Genomic DNA, 22,999 nt, shown 5'->3' with positions numbered 1-22,999 from the left:
CTTGCATTATCAGCCTTTACAATAGGAATATAAAATCATTTAATACAATCGGTTTTCTCATTAACTCTCATTTTAATCAGATAAGTTTGGTTTTGTATGTATGTTTACTTAAAGCCAGAATATTTAGAGAATTTAATTTGATTCAAACAAGCTTTTCATGTACTAATATAAATAAAGAACTATAAAGTTAATTATTGCAAGAGATGGGTGTTTAATACGCATTTTGGATTTTTACTTTACGATTTAGCATTTTAGATTTTTTACTGCTCGTTTTTCGGTTTTTTACTGCACAAAAATCGAATTTCTACCTATAATACTTTTCATTATAAACTTATAGAAAAATTGAGAAGCTTAAGTTGAGAACTATTTAATATTTGAAACTCGGTGTAATTTGAAAGATGTAATATATATTCATCTTGGCTAAATAGAAGAAAAATTTCATGTTGACTACATTATCATTTGGAAGAATTCCTTCAGAATCTACTTTCAAAGTTCTGATGTACCGTTTTGGAACAGTTTTTTAAAAATTTTATTTATCGTTTTCAAATATAATACTTTCAAATTACTTTGCCTCATAACAAAAATTTTCCAACGAAATCATACTACGAGTAATACATCAGATCAGATCTTTAACATCCTTTCAATACAATTGCAATTTCAAATCAGACTAAAAATGTATGGCTTTGCATAATTTTTTTTTGTACTTAAATTTATTTATGCTTATTTTTATTTATACTGAATATACTTTTAATATTTTACACAACTAATTTCGTTTATAATTTTTTTAAAAAAAATTGTCTATTCATAGAATTTCTATTTTTTGTATTATTATTCTTGTTAGTTTTGGTGTTTTTAATCTGATAAAGAAATTTATTCATCACCGATTGTTTTTATTGAATATTAGAATATGGTTCAAATTATCCCAAACTATTCATATATTTTGATATAACACAGCTACTTCACTAATTGAGGGAAATAGTAATAAATCCTACAAATGACAAAACATTCCTCATTATATTTAAGACCACCTGAAGTAAAAATTTCTTACTTCAGCATCCTTTAAGTGGTTAAAAAAGAAAATCATATAAATAAAAATCTGAATATGGTTCAAAGTCTCTTTGTACTGTCAAATTCCCTGTGACGGTATCAAGGAAAAAAAGTGATTGTTTTTACGATCGCAAAAATATGTTAAGCCTTTTGTCTCCTTAAAAGTAAGTAAATTTTAGACAGGATATTGTGCTTTTATAAAAGTGACGAGAGTATAAATCCTGTTTAGTTTATCTATGTAGCATATCTTATTATTTTATTTTGACGCCAAACAGGGTCGGAAAGTTTAAGGAAATAGATGTTGACACACCTGTTGGGCCAACTTAACAATGTTTGTTTCATCATTACTACATCATATCGATTTATCATTATATAACATCATATCATATTAGATTATTATCGCGGCACTTACTTTTTAGTTGAGTATCCATGTTCACTCTTTGTGATTCAATATGCTTTTGATAACCGATTTTTAATTCATAACAGTGACTTAATATTCTTGAGATTACAGTCCCAAGTTTTGTGGATGGTTTTGCTTTAAAATTTGTTCACTTTTTATAGGCTGCAATTTAAGTTTCTATTGTTGTTTTCAATTATCAAGACTTTGAAATAAGTTACTCCAAGTTTCAATGTTTCTTGATTTGTTCTATTTTTTTTTTAAATGTCTGAAACTTTATAAACATCGTGGTAGCAGTAACAAATGTAAAATCATTCCTAGGTTTTTTTTTTTCTATTTTTTTAAAATTATTTTTATAATTATTATTATGGACTCCTAAGTATCGAATCTGTTCAACAGGCGTTAGTGGTGTATTTAGAAAGGACACTGTAGGACAGGAGGGCAGAGGTTTACGACGGAGAGTAAAGGTGATCTGGTGGGATTTGTCAGGATATATTTTGATTCTCCAGTTTTTACTCCATTCTTCAATAGATGTTATGTGTGCCTGTAGTGTTTGTGATGCATTTATTTGGGTCGTTGTTTACAGAAAGCATACATGTGTCATGAGCGTATGTTGTTAGGACTGTGTTAGGGTGGGTTGGGATGTCAGCTGTATAAACCGTATTCAGATTTTCTATTTTAGTTCTCAATTGTAACATGCCGTTATTATTTTTAACCCACCATTTGCTCCAAAAATTAACAGTAAAAACGATGAAAATAACTATGCATAATATAATATTTTCATCCATATATTCTCTTTTTCTCGACACACCCTGTAAACCAATTAATTGATTAAGTTCATGCTCTTACCACAAAATTCCAGTTAATGCCTTAGTATAGTTGGAATATTTTGGTGTAAAATCAAACATCATATTTATTCCAATAAGCAGGGAAATTTCTTCAGTACAAAACAGAATAGAGTATTATCTGATGCCGACTTTTTCCATCGTAAATTCTGGACCGCACTAAAGAACTATCTATCTAGTATTGGCAATGCAATAGCATGACCTCTATTTTCCATCGGCGATATTTTCATATTATTGCGTGCTGGTGTTGAGCCCCGATATGAACTAACCTCAGTTGTTTTTTGTTAGATTTTGCTTATTTCAACCGGATATCATGATTTATATTCTGCTACTACAGAAGAGGCAAAAATCAAGTCCTACGCTTACAGATACAAATAATGTTATACGCATACAGTAGATTCAATAGCTATAATTTTTCAATAATGATTAAACAATTTATAATTATAATTCTCACAAAAAAGTTTTATAAAAGATATTTATGTAGAACTAATTATTAATTATAAAACTGTGCAACTCAAGCTAGCGAAAATTACGAGATAAAAAGTACGATCGCTGCTGATTACTCTGTACTACCACATTTATAATTTTTTTTTTCATGCCCTACATTAAAATAAATGAGTACATCATACTTATATAATACATGGCATATTTACTAATTTATTTAAATGAAGGGTAAGAAAAAAAAATTATAAAATTGTATCATAAAAGTAAAAAAATAAATAAATAAGAAACTTAGATTGCTGACAAATGAATATGAAATATTGGAGAAAAATCTGGTCCCCTGAAACATTAATTTTATCACTTCCTTCTCTCCCCAGTTTAAAAATTAAATAATGATCGCAGTAACTAAATTACAAAAAATATAATGAATAAAGAAATAAACTAACCAAAAAATTTATATGGTTTTGGTACACACTGATATGATAATATCAGACCAAAGAAAATGTTCTATAGTCCTCACTCATGGCCTGTCAAAAGAGGGATGAATTTCTGATCTATTGGTTATGAGATATCAGATTTTCACTTGACATAAATAAACCGATTTGTCAAAAAGCACATTAGGATATTTAAGATGATAGGTTTTAGGACGATACGTTAGTAATGTTTCTTGAACAACGGTGATACAATGAAGTAATTGTTCATGATCACCCTCAACCACAAAATTTTCCCCAATTAAGTAGGATCACTCACTAAATGAGAGGCTGAGAGGACTTCACAAACCCATAGGTTAAACCACAGCTCCAGTAACAGACTAAAAAATTAACTACAATAGCTAGATTCGAATATACACATTTTATTACGGTACATTTACAAAAGATTCATTTTTTTTTTTAATAAACCGTACTTGATATACACCAATATTCGAACCCATATATAAAATTATTGCAATTTTAGGCTTTATTTTATAATATAATATAAGAATAATTCTTATATCATAATGATTATATTATAATTCTTCTATCTTAGGAATAATGGGACGCCCGTAGCTCAATGATTAAGACAGCCTTACCAATTTTTCTGTCTATTGGCGGTGCCGGTTCGAATCCGGCCTGGAGCGCTGACTTTTTTCATTGAGTGTTGATCCCACAAAATGAAAAACTTTTACCCCCAACCATGGTTAGGTGGTATAGGACTTCAATGGGAGTCTTGGCTGAAAAAAAAGAATGATTGTTTCATTATAAAAATTTTAATCTTAAAAATAAAGAAAATGTCTAGAAAATTCCATTATAAAAAACACATTAAATAAATTTGAATCAGGAGTTACTCGTATTAACATATTCTGTGTTACGGAAATATTAAATGAGATTTCGAAAAGAAATATGTATATATATTTTTTATTCGTCTATTATTATTTTTATTTTAGTTTAAAAAATATTTCTTGATGGTATAAGAAATATTTTTTAAACTAAAATAAAAATAATAATAGACGAATAAAAAATATATATACATATTTCTACTCCATCGTTATCCGAATAGGTTCCAGAAGCACTACAATTCTGACAAACCATAGTTCATTATGATTACATTGCGAAATTTACTTTTTCAGCTGCTTTCTAATTTCACTATTCAAACAGGTATTTTTCTAGCCACACTTTCCTGCCATCTTACTTTTATTTGTGTGAAGTACTTAAGTGGGAATTTCTACGGGATCTGCCGTTGTTCTAGTTGATAAGATTCCTTCGCTTAATAATTTAATATATTACTTTTAATTAAAGAATCATCCCATAAGATAGTTTATTTTACTTCTGTGATACATAACGTTGCTTAAATAAAAAAATTATTTTAAATTATAAAAATATTTCTAAAAATGCAGTCTAGAGATATGGTGTGAGGCGTTTGATTAACTAACTATACATTGAAGGGTTGGCTTCATCTCAAACTCCGGGCAATCTACTTAAAGCTTCGGAGGACAGAATATAATTTGATAGATTATACTTTTAATTAATTAGGAAGCTAAAATGATGAAATCCTTCTATAGGACTTCCTGGAGCAGCCCCATATTTATATGTACATATATTATTTATAATCAATCTAGTTTTAAGATATATACTAGCTGACCCTATCAGTTTTTTCAATATAATTTTTTTAATCCAATTTAATTTTTTCTGTTTTTATTAATTTTTTTGTTGAGTTGTGCTTATATTTAGCTCAGGTTATGTTGACCATTGAAAAACTGCTTCAAAGAATGAAATCGCTCTATTAGTGTCGAGGCAAATACGCCTGCACAGTACACGCAGAATAAGTGAAAGTAATAATACAATGATACTTCGTAGGCACATTTCATCCTAATTCCTAAATTTTCTCAAACTTTGGGTCAAATCGGACCAGCGGTTTTCGAAAAGAAATTGACTTTTGCATGCTTCAAGAAAATTAAACCGTGTTTAAAAATATCTCTGACTTTCTTATGATCCACATCAATGTTAAGAAAATTATATTTGCGCATGCCCGTCCAGAAGTTGTAGATGTTATTCGATAAATTTATTAAAGGATCATTTTCATAAGCGTAATACCCTTCAGTACGACAAAGCTGTTATTGTTTAAAAGCCCCCAACAGTAGTATTAAACGTATCAATTGCGAAATGGATCCTCTCTCAATGAAGGGACTGAGGCAGGGTTTATCTCTGCATAATTGCTTTTGGCTCCAAATGATCAATTTGCCGATCACCTCTATCACTTATAGTTCTCTTCCATTCGTTGGATTTTGAAGGCAATGTCATGGTGGCTTATCTGCTTTGGGACAGAAAAGCGCTGCTTATTCGAATGGATAAATCTTTTTTATGTCTCGTCCAACGGAAATAAAACTAGGAGAGGAGAATCTAGTGAACAAGGAATTCATCGGAAACCTAGAGAATAATAGTGTTTATTCGGTGTCTTGCAATTTATGTCGTAAATCGATCTAGAGCAGAAAACAAATAATATTATATAAGTCCTAAGCAGGTCGACTAAAGTTATCCTAATAAATATATATATATATTTTCGATTGGCTCTACAACCCTAATAGATCTTTGGCCGCCCGTAAAGTAGCCTTCGACTGTGGTTTCACCATCTTACCTCATGTATAGCTGTTATCGGTATTCTATATCGTTTTACTTCATATACTACTGTTTGGGTGGCCATTGGTTCATATACGCGCTGAACATTTTAAGTTCCTACAAGTAGTCCGTTATACAAAGGGCCGTTACCATGTTGAGACAGTCCGATTTTCGGAAGCTTGTTCTAGGTTTCGTGATATTCAATCAAGCCTAATTAATTGTTTTTAACCATAATGAATTATTAATTTTTCAAAATAAGTAACTATGAAGAAATAATCCAAAAATTAACGATGTAATGGCTGTAATTAATATGATAATCTATTTTATTAATTGATATTATATTTTTATTGAAAGAAGATAGTTGACCGTATGAAGTAGATTATAGGAGAATAGTCCGGCGTTCAATTAAGGCATCAAAATAGTAAAAAAAAAAACTATTTATTGTACACCAACGTTTCGCCCCAGTTTGCAGGGCTTCGTCAGGGCCGTCAGAATGGAACACAGAGAACGACTAATATATAGTCATTCTCAGTGTTCCATATTAAATTATATTTTATAGGCAAAAAAAAATATAATCGATATGTATAAGCTAAAAAGAACCTAATACGTAGGTTTGATGTAACTGAGAGTTCAATCAACAGTAGTCTAGCTTGGGACTCCGTAGACTTTGACTACGAGTCCCAAGCTAGACTACTGTTCAAAAGTTGGACAAAATATTGGCTTCATTAGAAATAAAAGCTCCATTATTTTCAAAATGATATAAAACTATCCATAATATTGCACTTATATCTAATAATAATCCTTGTAAATGGACTTAATTCAATTAATATTCAGTTGAAAATATTTTATTAAATCTCCACCTTGGTTACCTAGGTGACTTGGAACGACTACGTCGTTATTGGATGACCGGTACATGCAAGCCTGGAAAACAGGAAGTGAAGAGCAGTGACCCCCTAGCCTTGGAGCAGTTCTTGTCAGCCTTCTTGCTCCTGATGGCAGGCATCCTTTTGGCAGCGGCTCTCTTACTCTTGGAGTATCTCTATTTTCGCTATGTCAGGAAGCATCTCGCCAAAACAGACCGCGGAGGATGCTGTGCCTTAGTCAGTCTTGTAAGTATTCTGAATTTTTATAACTATTTATTATTTTAAACTACATAAACATTTTGATTATAACTAGTGACAATGAGATTTAGTTATTTTATTTCAGCGATAAGTTATATTTGTCTTTCTCACAAATAATTATATATCCCTTGATTAATACTACTTCTATCGAAGCCCTCTTAATACATTTTTTTTAGCGACCTTTTTTTACATTTCCTGATCTATTTATATTCTAAAATTTTGATGGGCAATGTCCCTTTTCTTTTCCCATCATTTACACCCGTTATCTTATATCTGTACTGACCATTTTAAGATGGTCAACCTCCAGGCACACTTTTTCCGATGAAATCCCTTAGCAAAGGTGTATTGAGGTGGCTGTGTGTAATCAGTCTTGGCACCAATTTAAAATATAATTTGCTCATCTTAAGAAGACCTTGGCGATGCATGTTCAATAAGTAACGGTTGCTGGTTAGGAGGTGTATTGAAAGGTGATTGATGGGTTTTACTGGTAAATCCTTACAGAATGGAAACTTCACTTGCAAGGTATTAGCTTATGTTTTTGAAGAATATGGCAAGTCCTACAGGTTCACTATAGGTCCTTGCGGGAGCAGATACTCACTCTGCAAGGTATTCGCTCACTGTCAAGAGGGTAGCTACTACACTAGCTCTACAGGCATTCACTGTAGGTCCTGATGAAAAGACAGAAGGTATAGGAAGAAAGAGAGATACTGAGAAGGCAGAATAAATAATGAAATATGTTGATCTTTCCATAAATAGTGTTAAAATTTATTGGTCAACTAATATATATTAATTACTGCATTCTAAGATAGAGAATCTCTGAAGGTAAAATACATTTAGCCATATTATCAAACATACACTTACTTCCTTTTTAAATCAATATCAAAGCAGCCTATTCATCTACACCAATCTATTTAAAACATCAACAAAAATTGTTTTCGTCAGTTGACAATTATTCATAATAAACATCTTTATTTAATAATTAGGCAATCACTGTCAATTTTTCATGCTTAATGAAGAGCTACTCATTGTTGTATATCAGAGAAAGTTGATAATTTATTTTACCAAAAATCTATACTTTATTATAGTTATTATTATAAATTGATAATCATAAAAAACTCATTAAATACATAGACTGTAAAATTCATGTTACAACGCATATTCACTTCAAACACATATTCACAGCTTTGGTAACATCAAACAATCATCACTAAATTTTAATCATTTAGTCATAATTCAATTACTTTTCGAGAGTATATATATATTGTATCTAATGTTTGTAGAGTATGGGCAAATCCTTGACATTTAGAGGTGCCGTCTATGAAGCGCAGGACATACTCCGTCATCACAGGTGTAACGATCCTATCTGCGATACCCACCTGTGGAAGGTGAGACATGAACTGGACCTTGCCAGGATCAGGATACGACAGCTTGAAAAAGAAATGGAATCCCATGGCATCAAGCCAAGTAGAAGGTAAATTGAAACTTGGGCTCATTAAGTGTAAACTTATCATATTAGAATATTTTTTCTCTTTATTTTTTTTATAAAATAAATAGAAATTCCGTTTTATCACTGCAGTTTAGTTGATTAGATTATGATTATTGTTTTAATTTCTTAATTTTTCCATTCTAATTAACCTCTGGACTCTCTATTCAGTAATTTAGAACAGTGATTACTGTCAAGATATAGATATAATGAATGGCCAAAATAATCATTATTTGTTTTTATTGTACAAATTAATCATGTGTTGTAATCATAATTTCAATATAATATTTATGGGTTATTTGGGTTACATTAGAGATGTTTCCATTGAAACTACTTTAATAAATGATGATACTTTATAATAAAACTAAAATATTTTTTAAACAACAAATTGAAATTTTAAAATTACTTTATAACTATTCATTTGAAATCTATTAATCAAAATATTAGTCCTAAAATTAATTTTAACAACCATCAAACCACAGAATATGATTTTCCTTTTTAAGAAAGGAATTTCTTTCTTTCTTTCCTCAAATTTTATTTTTTTTTTAAAATCCTTTTTATTAAATTAGATTTCACTATATGTATATAGTGAAACCTAATTTGATACAATGAATTTATTTATATACTTTAATAGTTCTAAAACAAATAAATCTCAATTTCATTAAACATCCAATTTTTTTTTTTTTTTAGGAATATTTTAGTTTAATACATTGAGGTATGACTGTAGTGAAATGTCTAACAAAATATTTTTTCTTTCATGTATGGTCATATCATATTTGTTCTCAAACATTTACTTCAACTTTGTTTAATTGTAATTTGATGAATTTGAGTAGAGAAATTAAAGTTTATTTGTTTATTATTATTATTATTTATTTTTTACTAATCTGAAATAAAAAATAGTATCCTTTAGATCTTAACGTATATTTTCTTAATCTCAGCATAGGTGAAATAGACATGCTTAAAGTATACCTACTTAAAATGCTCCACACTTTCAGTTTCGACTCTGAAAATGAATTGCTTTCTTGTGTGTGTTTTAAGTAAACATTGCTTTTTTTCTTACTTATCCTATTCATATTTTGATTTGATCAGTAATACATATACGAGTTGAATTTTATTTATTTATTTATTTTTTTACAACTAGTTTTGAAAAATTATTATTTAGAAATCTGTACTATTAATTATTTTTAACTTTCAAAGTTTAAAATAATGCCTTAAAAAAGAGGTATGAATTCCTAAAACATTAAAAACCAAAAAAAAGAGAACAATATCCTTTAACACAGCAGAGGTGTGCCCTATTTTCTTTCCTCAAGAGATGCCCCATGAACAACTTCCTTACATTGTATATCTGTTGCTCTATTTTCAACTATTGCTGTCTGAAATGGTTTTAATTTTGATCAACATAAGTTCACAATTTTCTAACTATTCCTAAAATAATAACAAAAAAATTAATAAAAACTAAAATAAAATTTTATTGTTAAATAAAATTCCTTTCATAAATAAATTAAAAAAGTAAAATAGTTTGATGTTGATTTTGTTAATTCTGAAGTATAAAGTAAATTATAATAAAAAATAGGAATTGAATTCTAATGTTGAGCTTAATAACTTCAAGTGAGTATATATTTTTAATTTATTTACTTTTAGATTTGATATTGTATGCAAGCAATTGATTTCAAAAAATAGAGCTATATATATAGCTAGAAAAAATATAGAGAGAAAACCTGTTTTGCTAAGTGTGTCTAAGAGAATCCCATGTAGTTCTTTGCTAACAGAACACTACTGAACACTCTTTCTTTTTTTTTAGGAATAAAATCACCACTAAGGTTGACCCATGACCATTTGGAACAAGGAGAGATCCACCTCATTGTCAGCTATGCAAAGTAGCTGTCAATTTGATTGAGTTATTGAATAAAGCAATATTGTAAATTTTTAATTGCTGTGAGCGACATAATTAGGGTACACCTCTCTGAGTTGAATTTAAAACAGTCAACTAGAATAATACCAGACAATCCATAATAACATTTTATTGATCATAATATACTAATAAATTTACTTTCAGCTGATTGTTTATCCTAGTGAAATATTGAAGCAACTTTGGCATGTTTCTAAACATTTAAATTTGTGCAGAGATTAGGGTACAAAATATAGATGTTTGCATATTGCAGATCTTACTCTTTTCTCTTTTTAAATATATTAGCAATGTTGAATCTAAATCTTTTTTTTTTGGAGATAGCATCATAGCCTTTGTATACTATCTTGTTCTTGCTACCTTTAATCAATAGCAAATTAAAGACTGAATTTACAATGGCTCTTCTTAATAATGTGATCATGCCATGGTATTTCCTATTTTACTTTCATAGTGTCCTAACTATGGTGTATGGTAATATATAAATAAAAATTTAAGGCCAAATATCTAAATATTTACTCTTCAATTTAATATTTTATACTTAATCTAAATATCAATTATTAAAATACTTGTAAAAGTATTTAGTTGGTGTTACTAATACAAAAAAATCAGAAAAATCTGCCAACACACGTTCAGGCCTTGAATGATATCGGAATGACCCAATATAAAAAATTTTAGTACTAAAATATCATAGTTTTCCCATCTTAAATTATTAACACCTACAACAACATTTATTACCGTTATAATTACTAAAGAAACTATATTAAGCCCATTACACTTCTCTACTTTTTAATTTTATAGTACAGATTTTCTCTTATTATTTCTAAAAAGGTTTTTTTTTTGTTTTTTTCTTCTTTTTTTGACTGTAGAATGCTCACAAAACATTAATATTTTAAAATAACACCTTAGTGATGATTACTTACACCAATGCATGAATTTATTCACATATTGAAACGTTGGCATGGGTTTCTATTAATGCTTATACAAAAATATTCACCCATTATTCAATTAAGCTTCTGTTATTATATAAACAAATACTTTTTTTTATTCAAGGGGTACTTTGTTTTGTTTTATGTTTAGTCAATTAAAGAATAGGGTTTAAATTATTGTTGTTTAAGATGATTTTTCAAAAATATTAAATATCTTTAATCTAAATAAAAATCAAATTTAAAATAATCGCAAAAGGGGTATGGAAAAAATTATATGGAGTTTTTGAGGTGAGTATTGTTTTGGGTTTTCCTTAAGGAGGAAGAAGGAGAAGTCAAAAGGAAGCAGCTGCTGCTGGGTCCAGTGTTCCCCGCCCGAGGATGATATTCTTTCAATTGGAGAACCTCAGTAAGTAGAAAGACTTTTGATCACTGGCAAAACATTATCATAAATTTGATTTATACCTTTTTTTTCCATTTTTAGATAGGTATCAAATTTTAAAAATCAACCAACTCATTTTATTATAGGTTCTTCATTTTATTTTTAAATAGCATTTCATATAGGTTTAGTGAAATTTTCCCTAACTGAAAAAAATCTTGCTAGTGTCAATTTACTTTTTATTTATAATTAGAAATATAATTAGTTAAATATTTCTAATAATTTTCCTTTGTTGGGCAAACTTTATTTACTTCTGTTTGTGGCTACAATGTGACTTAAATTTAAAAAAAAGATTTTGTAAAAATTTATTTAGATTATTGATTATATTAGATTATACTCACTAATTCCACATCAAAGTGAAATCGGTTAAAAACAGTCATCTTGATCCATTAAAATAAAATACAAGAAGGCTCTAAAAGAATCATGTTCCACTGCTCACACAGCCATTTCAAAGTTGATGAAAATCAGTTACCTACTTAATCTGTGGACAAAGAAAATTTTTACTAAAATTACTTTACTAAAAACAATTATTTTAGACCAGATATGTTGATGTTAAAAGAATAAAAGTTTTACTTAATTCAAATATTAATTACATAGAGAAGAATTATGACAATTAACAGGGTGTGATATTTGGTATTATGAAGTATGCGTCCCCTAGAACTGTGACCTGATATCCTGATTGGTCCTAAAACTTCTCAAACCAACCACTGCCAGTAAATATCTGAGTGAAGATCTCAGGAATTGGAGAAAGATTATCTGGAATGATACAATAGAAGAATGGATCTTGCAGTGGGTTGCAACCCCAAAAGGTGCTTCCTTGCTGAATTACTTTCAGACCGTTTGATCATGCTTAACCTGTTATCGGACTCTAGGTCGATTTTAACACGGATGGCCACATGTGAGACATTTTCTCACATTTCTTATTTAGAGCTTTTGAATAAATTTTTAAAATTATAAAATTTTGATTTAGATTAGGTTTGTTTAATATAACAAAAAGCAGTATAAAAAAAATTTTTTTTGATACAAGAGCAAACTAGTTTAAAAATTCAAAAAATAAACATAATCATAAAATAGTAATGAACATAAAATAATATTTTCAGACAGACAAAGTTATAAAACGAATCAAAATACAGATATATCACATTATAAGAACATAACACTAATTTAAAAAAAAAAATGCTCAGCCTGAAGAAATCTCTTGTGCCAAACTGGTGCAAATGAACACCGGGACATATCGGTCTTTTGCACTGGTGGCAATTCTTTTTTTGTTTTTTATTCCCTCTACTGAGACAATGCGAAAAATATCTCTGTAATAGTGGGTGTGGCGCAAAGATGAATTGAAAAGATGAAAAGACAAATTTATTTTGGTATTTATGGTGGTCTTTATCACCCTAACATATGCTTATAGTATCAAAATATAATTCATAGTAAATGATACGTACCTAATGAAGTTCCTGCCTCTTAAAACCTATGTTTCCCTAGTTCTGATATTTTTTTCCTTGAGAAAAAACATTTTTATGCATTAAATACTCTTGGCACACATAAGAAAAATCCTCACATCTCGAATATTTTTAAAGCATCCTCAGTCGTGCATGAGAAGATTATATTGTCAAGGAAAGAGAGCTGGATGCTTACTCAGAGCTGCTAGAGTGATGGGGGGGGGGTGAGGTATGAAAGGAAGAGACTGTGAACTACAGATTCCAGGAACATGAGAATCACAGTCTCCTTCTGGCAGCTCCCAGACCCCAAAAACGATTTGTGTGAGTGAAATACTCACTTAGCAACCAATAATGAGTTAAAAAACAAAATGGGTTCTAGTAGGCTACTGAATGTCACACCATCTTATACAGCTTTGAGGGATCTATGCCAAGGTCCATGAATGTGGCCAGGGCATTGACCACTCAAGTCCTAGGTATAGTATAGAGGCAACAGCTGAGGATGTTGTCATTATCTATGACACCTATTAGGCCTAGATAGATAAGCTGCAGAGGGAAACAGGGCTCGGTTCTAACTGAATGAGATTTCCCTCAGCTAGATGATACACATATATAATTCCAAAATTGTACATTATTCAAACCAACCTGTTCAGATGTACAACAAATGAATATTGTGATTTCAATAGATAACTGTTTCCACTGATTTTGTTATTGAGTTTCAAGTTTCCTTGGGTACTCAACTAATTTTATGGTTTTATTCATTTCTGGAAGTTGCATATCCTTTTAATTAAAAATTTTTAGTCTCTTTTTTTGTTTTCTCACTTATAGAATATCCATATTTTCTGTAGCTTAGGCTTCAAACCTGCCAGGCCTAGCATGTTTCTTTTTATAATTAGATGCAATGAATGCCCTTCCTCATGAAAGGATTGATCATGAGCATGCCCTGGTGATAATCCAAAAACAATTTTTTTCGTGAATTAATAACTGATGGCTCAATATTACTTATAAATCTTTGCCTCTTTTACCAATCACTCTAGTTTAAAATAAACTCATGAACGGGAGCCTTTCATAACCTGATAAAGGAGTTGACTGATGATAATATCTTTTTTTTCTGGTTTTAGGTGTCAAATATGTTATTTTAATAAAATTATAGAGAAATGGCTAATAGGCTTTTAGTTTAAGAAGTTGCCAGTGATCATAGCTTAGAAAGTATGACTTTTTTTGCAAGATAGCATGTATTTTTAGTGAGTTTACTTTGAAGGTTTGTGCATGTTCTTCATTCTGTATTGAAGCAAGAATTTATTATCAAATTAGTAGTTTGGCTAGCATGAATTGAATAAGTTTGTTATATATTTCGATATAAAAAATATATGCAAATGAATTTAGAAATTGTTAATTCAGAAATTCTATTTCAAATTAACCCTAGCAAACATGTTAAATTACTGCAGAAAACAAGAAAATGAAATTTTTCTAGCTATGTTAAAATAAAATGATTTTTTTATTTTACTTTTATATTATATTTTATATGTACATAAATTTGTAGAAGATGAATGGTGGATTAATGACTAGAAAAGCTTGTATAAAGCATCTGCAAGTAATATTTTACTAAGGAATTTTCAAGATATGAGTTATACACATTTTTATCGTTTTGCAATGATTAGCACAACCAGTTGGCAGCTGAATTCCTATTTCATTTACTCCATATGTACTATATTCATCTTCATTATCATTCCGCAACTGACTTTAGTACAATCAGTGCTAGAATATTAGTTTAGAAGGTTCAAAATTGCATTTTATCTTTTGTATGTACTACTTTATCTTTACTTATAATTGCAAGAAGAATTATTAATACAGAATCTTAATTATGGAATAAGAATATAGTGTAGAGTATGTGAATATTATGTGCGGAAAATATAGTAAACTGATTTAAAAATTATGATAGAAGTGTCTGATGAGATCTCATAAATTTCTCTATAAATATAAAAATATGCGATCGAAAATTCAATCATATTATTAGAAAGAACAAATTTATTTTTCTGAAGGCATTTTGCTTTTATTTATAACTATCTGATTTTTACTTTAATATTTTATTTAAAATTAAAAAATACAAACAAAAGTTTTGTAAATATTTAATAAATTTTTAATTGGAGTAGGTATACATAGAAGTTGAACTCTCTATAAAAACATTTTGCTATACAATATACTTTTAAATGTATTAATACTTTATGAAGAATAGTTTTTCAAGCTATTCTAGATAGAAATATGAGTTATAATATAGAGAAGTATAGATGGGGAAAAAGGGAGTTATTGCAAAGGGTTTGGTAACAAATATTTTGTATCTCAGTATGGGCCTATTGTAGAAAAAAAAAGTTTTTATTCTTTTAAACAACTATTACTTATATTCTATTTTTATAAAAAAAAATCCCATATCATGTGAAAATCATAAAACAAATTATTCAAAACTAGAATAGAATAAAATAAATATTTAAAGGTTTTTTTTTTTTTGGTTTTTTTTTTTTTGTCATGAATCAGAGAAAAATCAGTTCACTATGTTTTCGACCCAACAGTGTTTAAGCTCTGTATTATTACATTTATAATGTAAAAAAAAATACATTGTGACCAACAAGGAAACCATTCGATAAATATTTTGCTTCAAGTAACTAGCTTAACCTGGCAGGAGTGTCCTACTTTTTTGTCCCCTAAGACCATTTAGCTCATGGTAGACCATTTGTACTATTTTTTTTTTATATAATTGGACGTGATGATGACAAAAATCTTTACAATTACTTTCAATAAAATTTGAAATTTAAATTGTAAATTGTAGCTCTTCCATTGGGAACTGAAGAATCCAAATTTCCTAAAATATCTTCTTGTGTCGGCTCATGGTATAAAATATGAAACGCAGGCAGTGTCCTGGTGAGCAAAGTGCTCAAATGAGAAAAAAAAAAAAGATGCCACATAAGGAACACTCCTTATGTGACATCTTTTTTTTTTCACCAGTACTCACTGGTGAGAGAAATGCTCATTCTTACTGTTGAAAGGAGGCAAAACTAAATTGAGTATAGAGGTGGGGAGGTAAAAGGGGGGATAATATGAACAAGCCACAATAACAACATTAATGGATTCATGGAAGGTAGACAAAAGTATAAAGAAAACAAATGAAATACTAGAAAAATATAGAAGTTTATATCCCATCATGAGGAAAATGCTCAACGCTACACCTCTCGGGTTAAAAAATATATTTCAAAGAGAAACATTGACTGCACAAAACACTAAAGACTTTCAAAAAATTTAAAAAATAGATTTGTGTTGCAAATCTGCATGTTTGCTTCTATAATTGTGTGGGTTTGGAAGTAGTTAAATAATTGTTTTTTTCAATAACAAGATTTTGTCAAAGTATTATTACATTTTATTTGTCTTGACTAGGTTTTAAATAGTGAAACAGACCTCATACTATTCGCTGCATAATGAATAATTTTCTTTAAATGAAATGGTTGTAGGGATAGTCAAATTTATAATTTAAAAATAACCGTAGGTTTTGAATATTTAAGATTATGACAAAATTCATAATTTTTCCAAGTAAAGAAATGAAGCCAATAGAATTAGTTCTCAGATTATGTATAAGGCTCTGTCAAAAGGTTCATGGTATTAAATCACACATCACTCTTCTCAACCTGAAACTTAATTTGTTTAAGCCTGACCATTCTTTCTTTATTCTACTAAGTAATCTGTTTTTTCAAGGGCCAAGTAAACTTACTTCTGCTTCTTACGGAAATTCTTAGGAATACTAAGGGATCAAACAACCACACAATACAATTGGACTTATGCTTTTTGGAATTGAGTCCTATGAATAACTATGATTCTGTATTGTGTGTTTGTTGTATCTTATAATTAATTATTCTTGTGGATTCTGAAAAGCATTTTTAATCCTTGCATAATTTACATGGCCAATAATTATTCATCATGTGAAAGATAGAGGGGATACCAAGGCTTAGAAAAAGTAAAGTTTTACAGCAGTTATGAACTACTTACTACTACTATATTTTATTGATTTCGTCCTGAAACTGACATTTTATGAGATAAATCTGTAGACTGTAGTAAATTGACAGAGACAGACTTTGTACTCACATAATTCCTAGGATTTATCAATCACTGGCAAGAATGGTTATACTTAATTACGACTGTAAGAAATGGAAACTTTTCTAAATACCTATTTTTAACAATAAATTAATTATTTATCGAAATTGCAGCCCTGCATATGAGAGATTCCTGAACAATAGGGATGTGCTCAGAGCTAGAGATATGACAAGAAATCATATCACTTCAACAGAAATTGAAGGAAGGTTCTGTGCCTCGACACCGCAGCTCTACAGGTATGTATTTTTTTATAGTTAAGGGATGGAATTTTAGAATTTTCTTTTAAAGATTTTATAATATCTATTATTTTTTTGTACCTTGATGCTTAGATATATTTTTATAAGACCATGTTAATCTTAATCTTAGAGGTGTTTCATCTCTCATATTATAATAAAAATTTGTTCCTGACATTAACTATTCAGTTAATGACCAAATGAATTGTTTAATTTGTCTGAGAACAGTATTTATTCCAGCAATTTGAATGAAACTTGAAAACTGAAAAAAGCTGTAATCTATTAACTCCCTAAGTTAAAGTTAAAAAAAAAAATGATTCTTTTAAATTATTTTAAATCAGGAATATTTTATAACGCATACTGAAAAAATTTCTCAGCATAATTCAGCTCAGGATTTACCAATCTTTTTATTATGAGTGCCACAGATTTGTGTTACCATACTGAGGCGTGCAACAATTGTGTTGCAGCCCTCTTTCCCTCCGGCTGTCTCTTTATAACTTACCACTTTCATAATAATTATTTTTATATAGTACAGATGTTTGTTTTCAATAATTTTTTATAATTTAAAAATGTTCAGAATATACCTAAATAACAAACAGTTAATATATACTACTATGATACAATTAAAATATACATTCGTGTAACCACGTTCAAACTGTCTGCTAATCATTAATTCCCATTAACTTGAATTTATTCTAGCCTTTCAGAAAATATATCATTGCTAAAACATGTTTTTATAGGAATTTAGGAAAATAAATAAATGAAAAAAAAACTTAAATAAAGTTCGAGTAGAAAATAATTCACACAACAATGCCCTATCCAAAATGAGGTTTCTGAATTTATTTTGTTTAGCTAGACTTTTAATATCTGGTTTAAATCTGGTTGAATGCACAATTGATAAATTAATAACTCTTTAGGTTAGAATCCATGAGCAAAGAACAATATTTATTTTGTATCAGGGTTGTGTTGGAGAAAACTGCCCACATAATTATGTTGAACCAAATTGATAAGAATATTGTAGTTCAGAAATATTTCATGATGAAAACAAACTCCAGCTCGTCCTTCACCTCCTAAGCACTTCAAGTTAAAAAAAGCATTAAAGTTTAGGCACATATTAATTTTTGTACAGATGCATTCAAACAAAATTTACTGGAACTACTCCGGTAGGAAAAATTAACTTATCAATTTATTTGTCCCAATTACTCTTTATTTAAGGTTATAACAGTCAGAAGGTAAGTACAGTTCAATCAGAATGTAAATAAATGTTCTGGTTTGTCTTTTATTTTTTTAAAAATCTTTTCTGCCACTGTAATGTCAAAGTTAGCACCAGAAGATTTCTTCATTGCCAGTCTTAATTAGTTTTCTTCATAAGTAAAGGATTTTTTTCTGATATATTTATCTTATATATAAGATATTGATATTATCGATGATACTATGAGGAGACAGAGTCGCACTTTTTTAGAAGGCATGATCAAAAGTGACTGAAGTTCATGAGGCTGTTGAAGTTTATTTGCATTCAGACCTGAAGGATTATACTATAAACTAAAATCAACTCAGATGTCTAGTAAGTAGAGTTTATAATGTATTGATTTCATTCAGATAGTGAGGAGATAAATGACTTAAGTAAGTGCAAAAAATCCTCTTGCCTTCGTCTTACGAATGCTCACATAATAAACTGTGCTGACTGTACTCACTGACTGTATTGAAGTTTAGAAGATTACAAGTAGGTTTTTATTAACTGACGATGGGTTAGATCATCTGATGGCTGTGTCTTTATTCATTCATTCAGTGACACTTGGGTGAAAATGTGTTGTATTCCAAGAGGACTCAAGTATGTTCTGAAGAGGCATTTCCTCTGGCACACAAATAGAATAGTGGAAGTGTATGGAATGTCATCAAATGCATAGTTTCATTGGCCTCAAATTTGGAAACAGATTTAAAAAACAAAATATCTCTGTCAAATATATATTTCTAGCTTACCTACTTGTCTTTCCCAGTTCACATTTATTGTTTTCATACAAGTAAAACTACTGTTGAGTCTACCCATTTTGTATAGAACTGATTCTTTTCTGATAGCTATTCCAAAATTTCATTTTAACAGGTGAAGAATAAGTCTGTAACATTGGATATTGGATGTGATATACTAAGTGGAAGAAGGTTTAGTGTCATTGTTTACTGTATTAATATTCGATTGCAATCATTTAGAAATATATAAGTACCGGCTGTTGTTGAACTCTTAATTTTTCACTTTTGTAACTTAATTTAGCAGTATAACTTCATTTTGGGATGATAATTTTATTCTATAATTTAAATTACAATCAAAGAATGAACAATCTTTGAGTTAAAAATGGCTTTTCACTGTATTATTATTTTAACTATTATTATTTTTTCAATGTATATGTAATAGAATTTTCATATTATTAAGAATTTGTTAATCTGTCCTATATACCTCAAATTACCCAAACATTTTCCACTGTTCTTTAACAGTTCCTAAGAGTTTGTGATTCTGTACTCTCTAAAATCCCTCAGCTCCTTATTTCCCCTATTTTGATTATGGCGGGTTGTAGATTAGGCGAGGTGAAGCTGTTGATTAGGTGAGGTGAGGCTGGAGAGACTAATGAAATTTTTTATTAAATTCATCTACAGAATCTTATGGTGGTCTCATGTTTATAGTTCATATGCCAAATTAATATATCTTTAGGTGGTTTTCTAACAGCAATACTTCCTAGATGTACACTTTCCTAATTCTATAGAACCAACAAATCTCTCGACTTTAAAATATTCTTTGTCATCGAGCTACTTTGTTTTTGAATCCCCTACCTATCTACCTTTGTAAAACCTCATTTAAACATCTATTATTTCTCCAGTTCCACAATTATTATGTCTCATATAAGTGAAAATAAAGCTAGATGTAGGTTGATCTGTTGTTATTTTATTTCCATTAATTTTATGTGTTTTTTATTTATAGATATCAATAATAATAATATAATAATCATTTTTTGTATATATAGATATCAAGTATTTATAGATATAAATTTTGGAGTTTCAGTATTTTTATTAATTTCACATTTTGTCTTTTATTTTACAATTTAGTTATTATTTTCATTCATTATAAACCTGACAAATGATGCTCTAAATGTATATTGTTATTATTCTAAAATGTTAGAAAATAAAATTACTTTTCATTTAATTTTAATTTCAGCGGAAGGACAGAGATAGCAGAAATGGAAACTGTTCTGTGATAGCTGGAGAGAAAAGAGACTGGTCTTCAACCCAGTCTCAGCTACCGTTTTGCCATCTGGTAGCTACCTTCCTCACATACACCAATAATCAAATTTCATTAATTTTCTTAAATAATTAATGTTGTACAAACTTCATCAAGTTAAATTTCATATTTTAAAGTAGAGGGCTTTTTTGGCTGCTTAGTTATATTTGTTATTTAATATGAATCAACTTCTATTTAATATTTAAAAAATTAGTGGTTATTTATTTATACTTATATCTTTATATTTCAAAAATATTAATGTTTAGTTATTTATTTCATTATACGTTTAAGAGATTAATTTTTCTAACAATTCATTCCATAATATTACAGGAAATACCATTTTTGCTGTTTTTGGAATTGTTACTTTAAGCCAATAGGTATAAACATATTACTCTTTGCTTGTGTGTGTTTTATATTTGGTAAACAAAATAGACTACTGATTTTCAATGCACATGTATACAATATAATGGTCCTGTAGAAGAATAATCAAGAGCTGACAGATGGATAGGGTCCAAAAAGTACTTTTAATAAATTACTCTAAAAAAAGTTGTCCCATTCAATGAAATATATGTCTGAAATACAATCTGTAATTTAAAAAAAAAAATCTTTTAGCACTATCATTTTGAAATTTTTATGTAATTAGAAATAAAGAAAACAGGGCCCTATGCTTTAAGTAACTTTTGATTGTCATATATAGTTAATTATTTTTTCAGCAAACTAAGTACTCGAATTGATTTTTATAGATATAACATAAAGGTTATTGTTAAATGGAGTCTTAGTGTTTTTCTACTACGCTATAGAAAGCCCTTTACTAATTTAATTATGTAAGAAGAATTCAAATACATTATCTTAATGTTATTTTATCATAATTAATATATTTTAGGAAACAAAATTGTGATCTATAGATCTGGTGCAATGTAAAATAATACCTGTACATTACCTTTGTTATATCTGTTGTTATGTAAATAAATATATCTTAACATGAACATTTATAAGCTAGTCAAAGAGGTTTCTGTAATTTTATGTTTGTTTCAAAACCTCTGATTACGGTTGTTGAATATAAACGCTTTAATAAATTAAATATCCTGGCATAGAAAAGGAATCAACCAGGATTTTAAGCTTTAAATGGTTGTTTTTACTTTTAAAATATTTTCTAGCTTTTTAATTTTTCATTTAGCTAAAATAACACAGAAAGAGTTTGGAAAACATTTTTAAATACATTTCTTAATGTTGAATGTTCAGTTGTTAAAGTAGTTAGCTTATAGATATCGCTCAAATATTATGAACATGTTTATATTATATACTTATGAAAATCTATATATGTGCCTGTATGATAAATATTAAAAATAAAATTAACTATGAATGATGTAGGTATAACAATTTTTTTTCTATTATTTGTATAATGAGGATTATTCAATAATTAAGAAAATTTGATACTGCAGTTAGTACCTCTTATAAACTAATTAAAAATGTACTAACTATAATAGTTTCATAGAACTCTAATAAATGAGGAAATAATTGGAAATTTCATTGTCTTTTATTACCAAAGATAACTTTTAGTTTTAAGTTATTTTCATTAATGAGTGTATATGCACAGAACTGTAGCTATTTGAACAATTGGTAGCATTATAGTGAATATAAGTTATACTTAAATATCTTCAATCAATTTCTTATTGAATAAACCTCATAGCTTCATTATAAAATTTCATTTTATTAAAATCTGTCACTGTTCAGATGGGTTTTAGTTTATATCCACATACAAGGAAAAAAAAATTGGGACAGCAAACAATTGTTTTAATTTTTAACTCTCCAGTACACTACGTTAGACTAGCATAGCCAATGATTTGAGAGAATAAAGGAAATATAAACATTTTTTTTTAATTCAAAAACCTATTTGCATTGTAAATATGAGGTCATTAAATATCATTTTCTTTTTTTTTTTTTTTAATCTAATTTATTTTTATAACAGTTAAGGATGAACCTTTATTTCCATTCCATTTTTTTTTTTTTTTTTGGAATTATTGCACAAAAATTAAGTGTCCTTAAAATATAAATCATTTTCAAGAACTTGAATATTATTATACATCAATTAAATTTTTTATATATACCAATCACACTTGGTATTCTTGAAAAACTGATTGGTTCACTAACAAGATAGAATTTTAAAACTGATTCTCTCAGAATGAATATCTGTGCTGTAGGGTTAAAAAATCAAAGTACTGCTATGTGTTGAG

At 28.7% G+C, this 22,999-nt stretch overlaps 1 protein-coding gene across 2 annotated transcripts in view; it reads left to right on the top strand.

Annotated features, from left to right (window-relative positions):
- Nmdar2 (NMDA receptor 2) overlaps nucleotides 1–22,056 on the top strand; it is a gene marked incomplete at its 5' end in the record, with an annotated part of 971,135 nt that extends 949,079 nt beyond the window's left edge. Inside the window, 5 exon segments of one of the 2 annotated variants that reach the window (XM_067045540.1) lie at nucleotides 6,696–6,931; nucleotides 8,224–8,414; nucleotides 11,575–11,664; nucleotides 17,381–17,503; nucleotides 20,703–22,056. In XM_067045540.1, coding sequence (XP_066901641.1) covers nucleotides 6,696–6,931; nucleotides 8,224–8,414; nucleotides 11,575–11,664; nucleotides 17,381–17,503; nucleotides 20,703–20,742 — 680 coding nt within the window. In that variant the 3' untranslated portion in view covers nucleotides 20,743–22,056. 2 annotated transcript variants of the gene reach the window in all.
- Nucleotides 22,057–22,999: the final 943 nt, after the last annotated feature.

The sequence above is a fragment of the Halyomorpha halys genome, unplaced genomic scaffold (genome assembly GCF_000696795.3).
Source record: "Halyomorpha halys isolate HHAL.00 unplaced genomic scaffold, Hhal_1.1 Scaffold121.1, whole genome shotgun sequence".
In the NCBI taxonomy this organism is placed as follows: Eukaryota; Metazoa; Arthropoda; class Insecta; order Hemiptera; family Pentatomidae; genus Halyomorpha; species Halyomorpha halys.
This window is presented reverse-complemented; position numbering and strand designations above follow the sequence as displayed.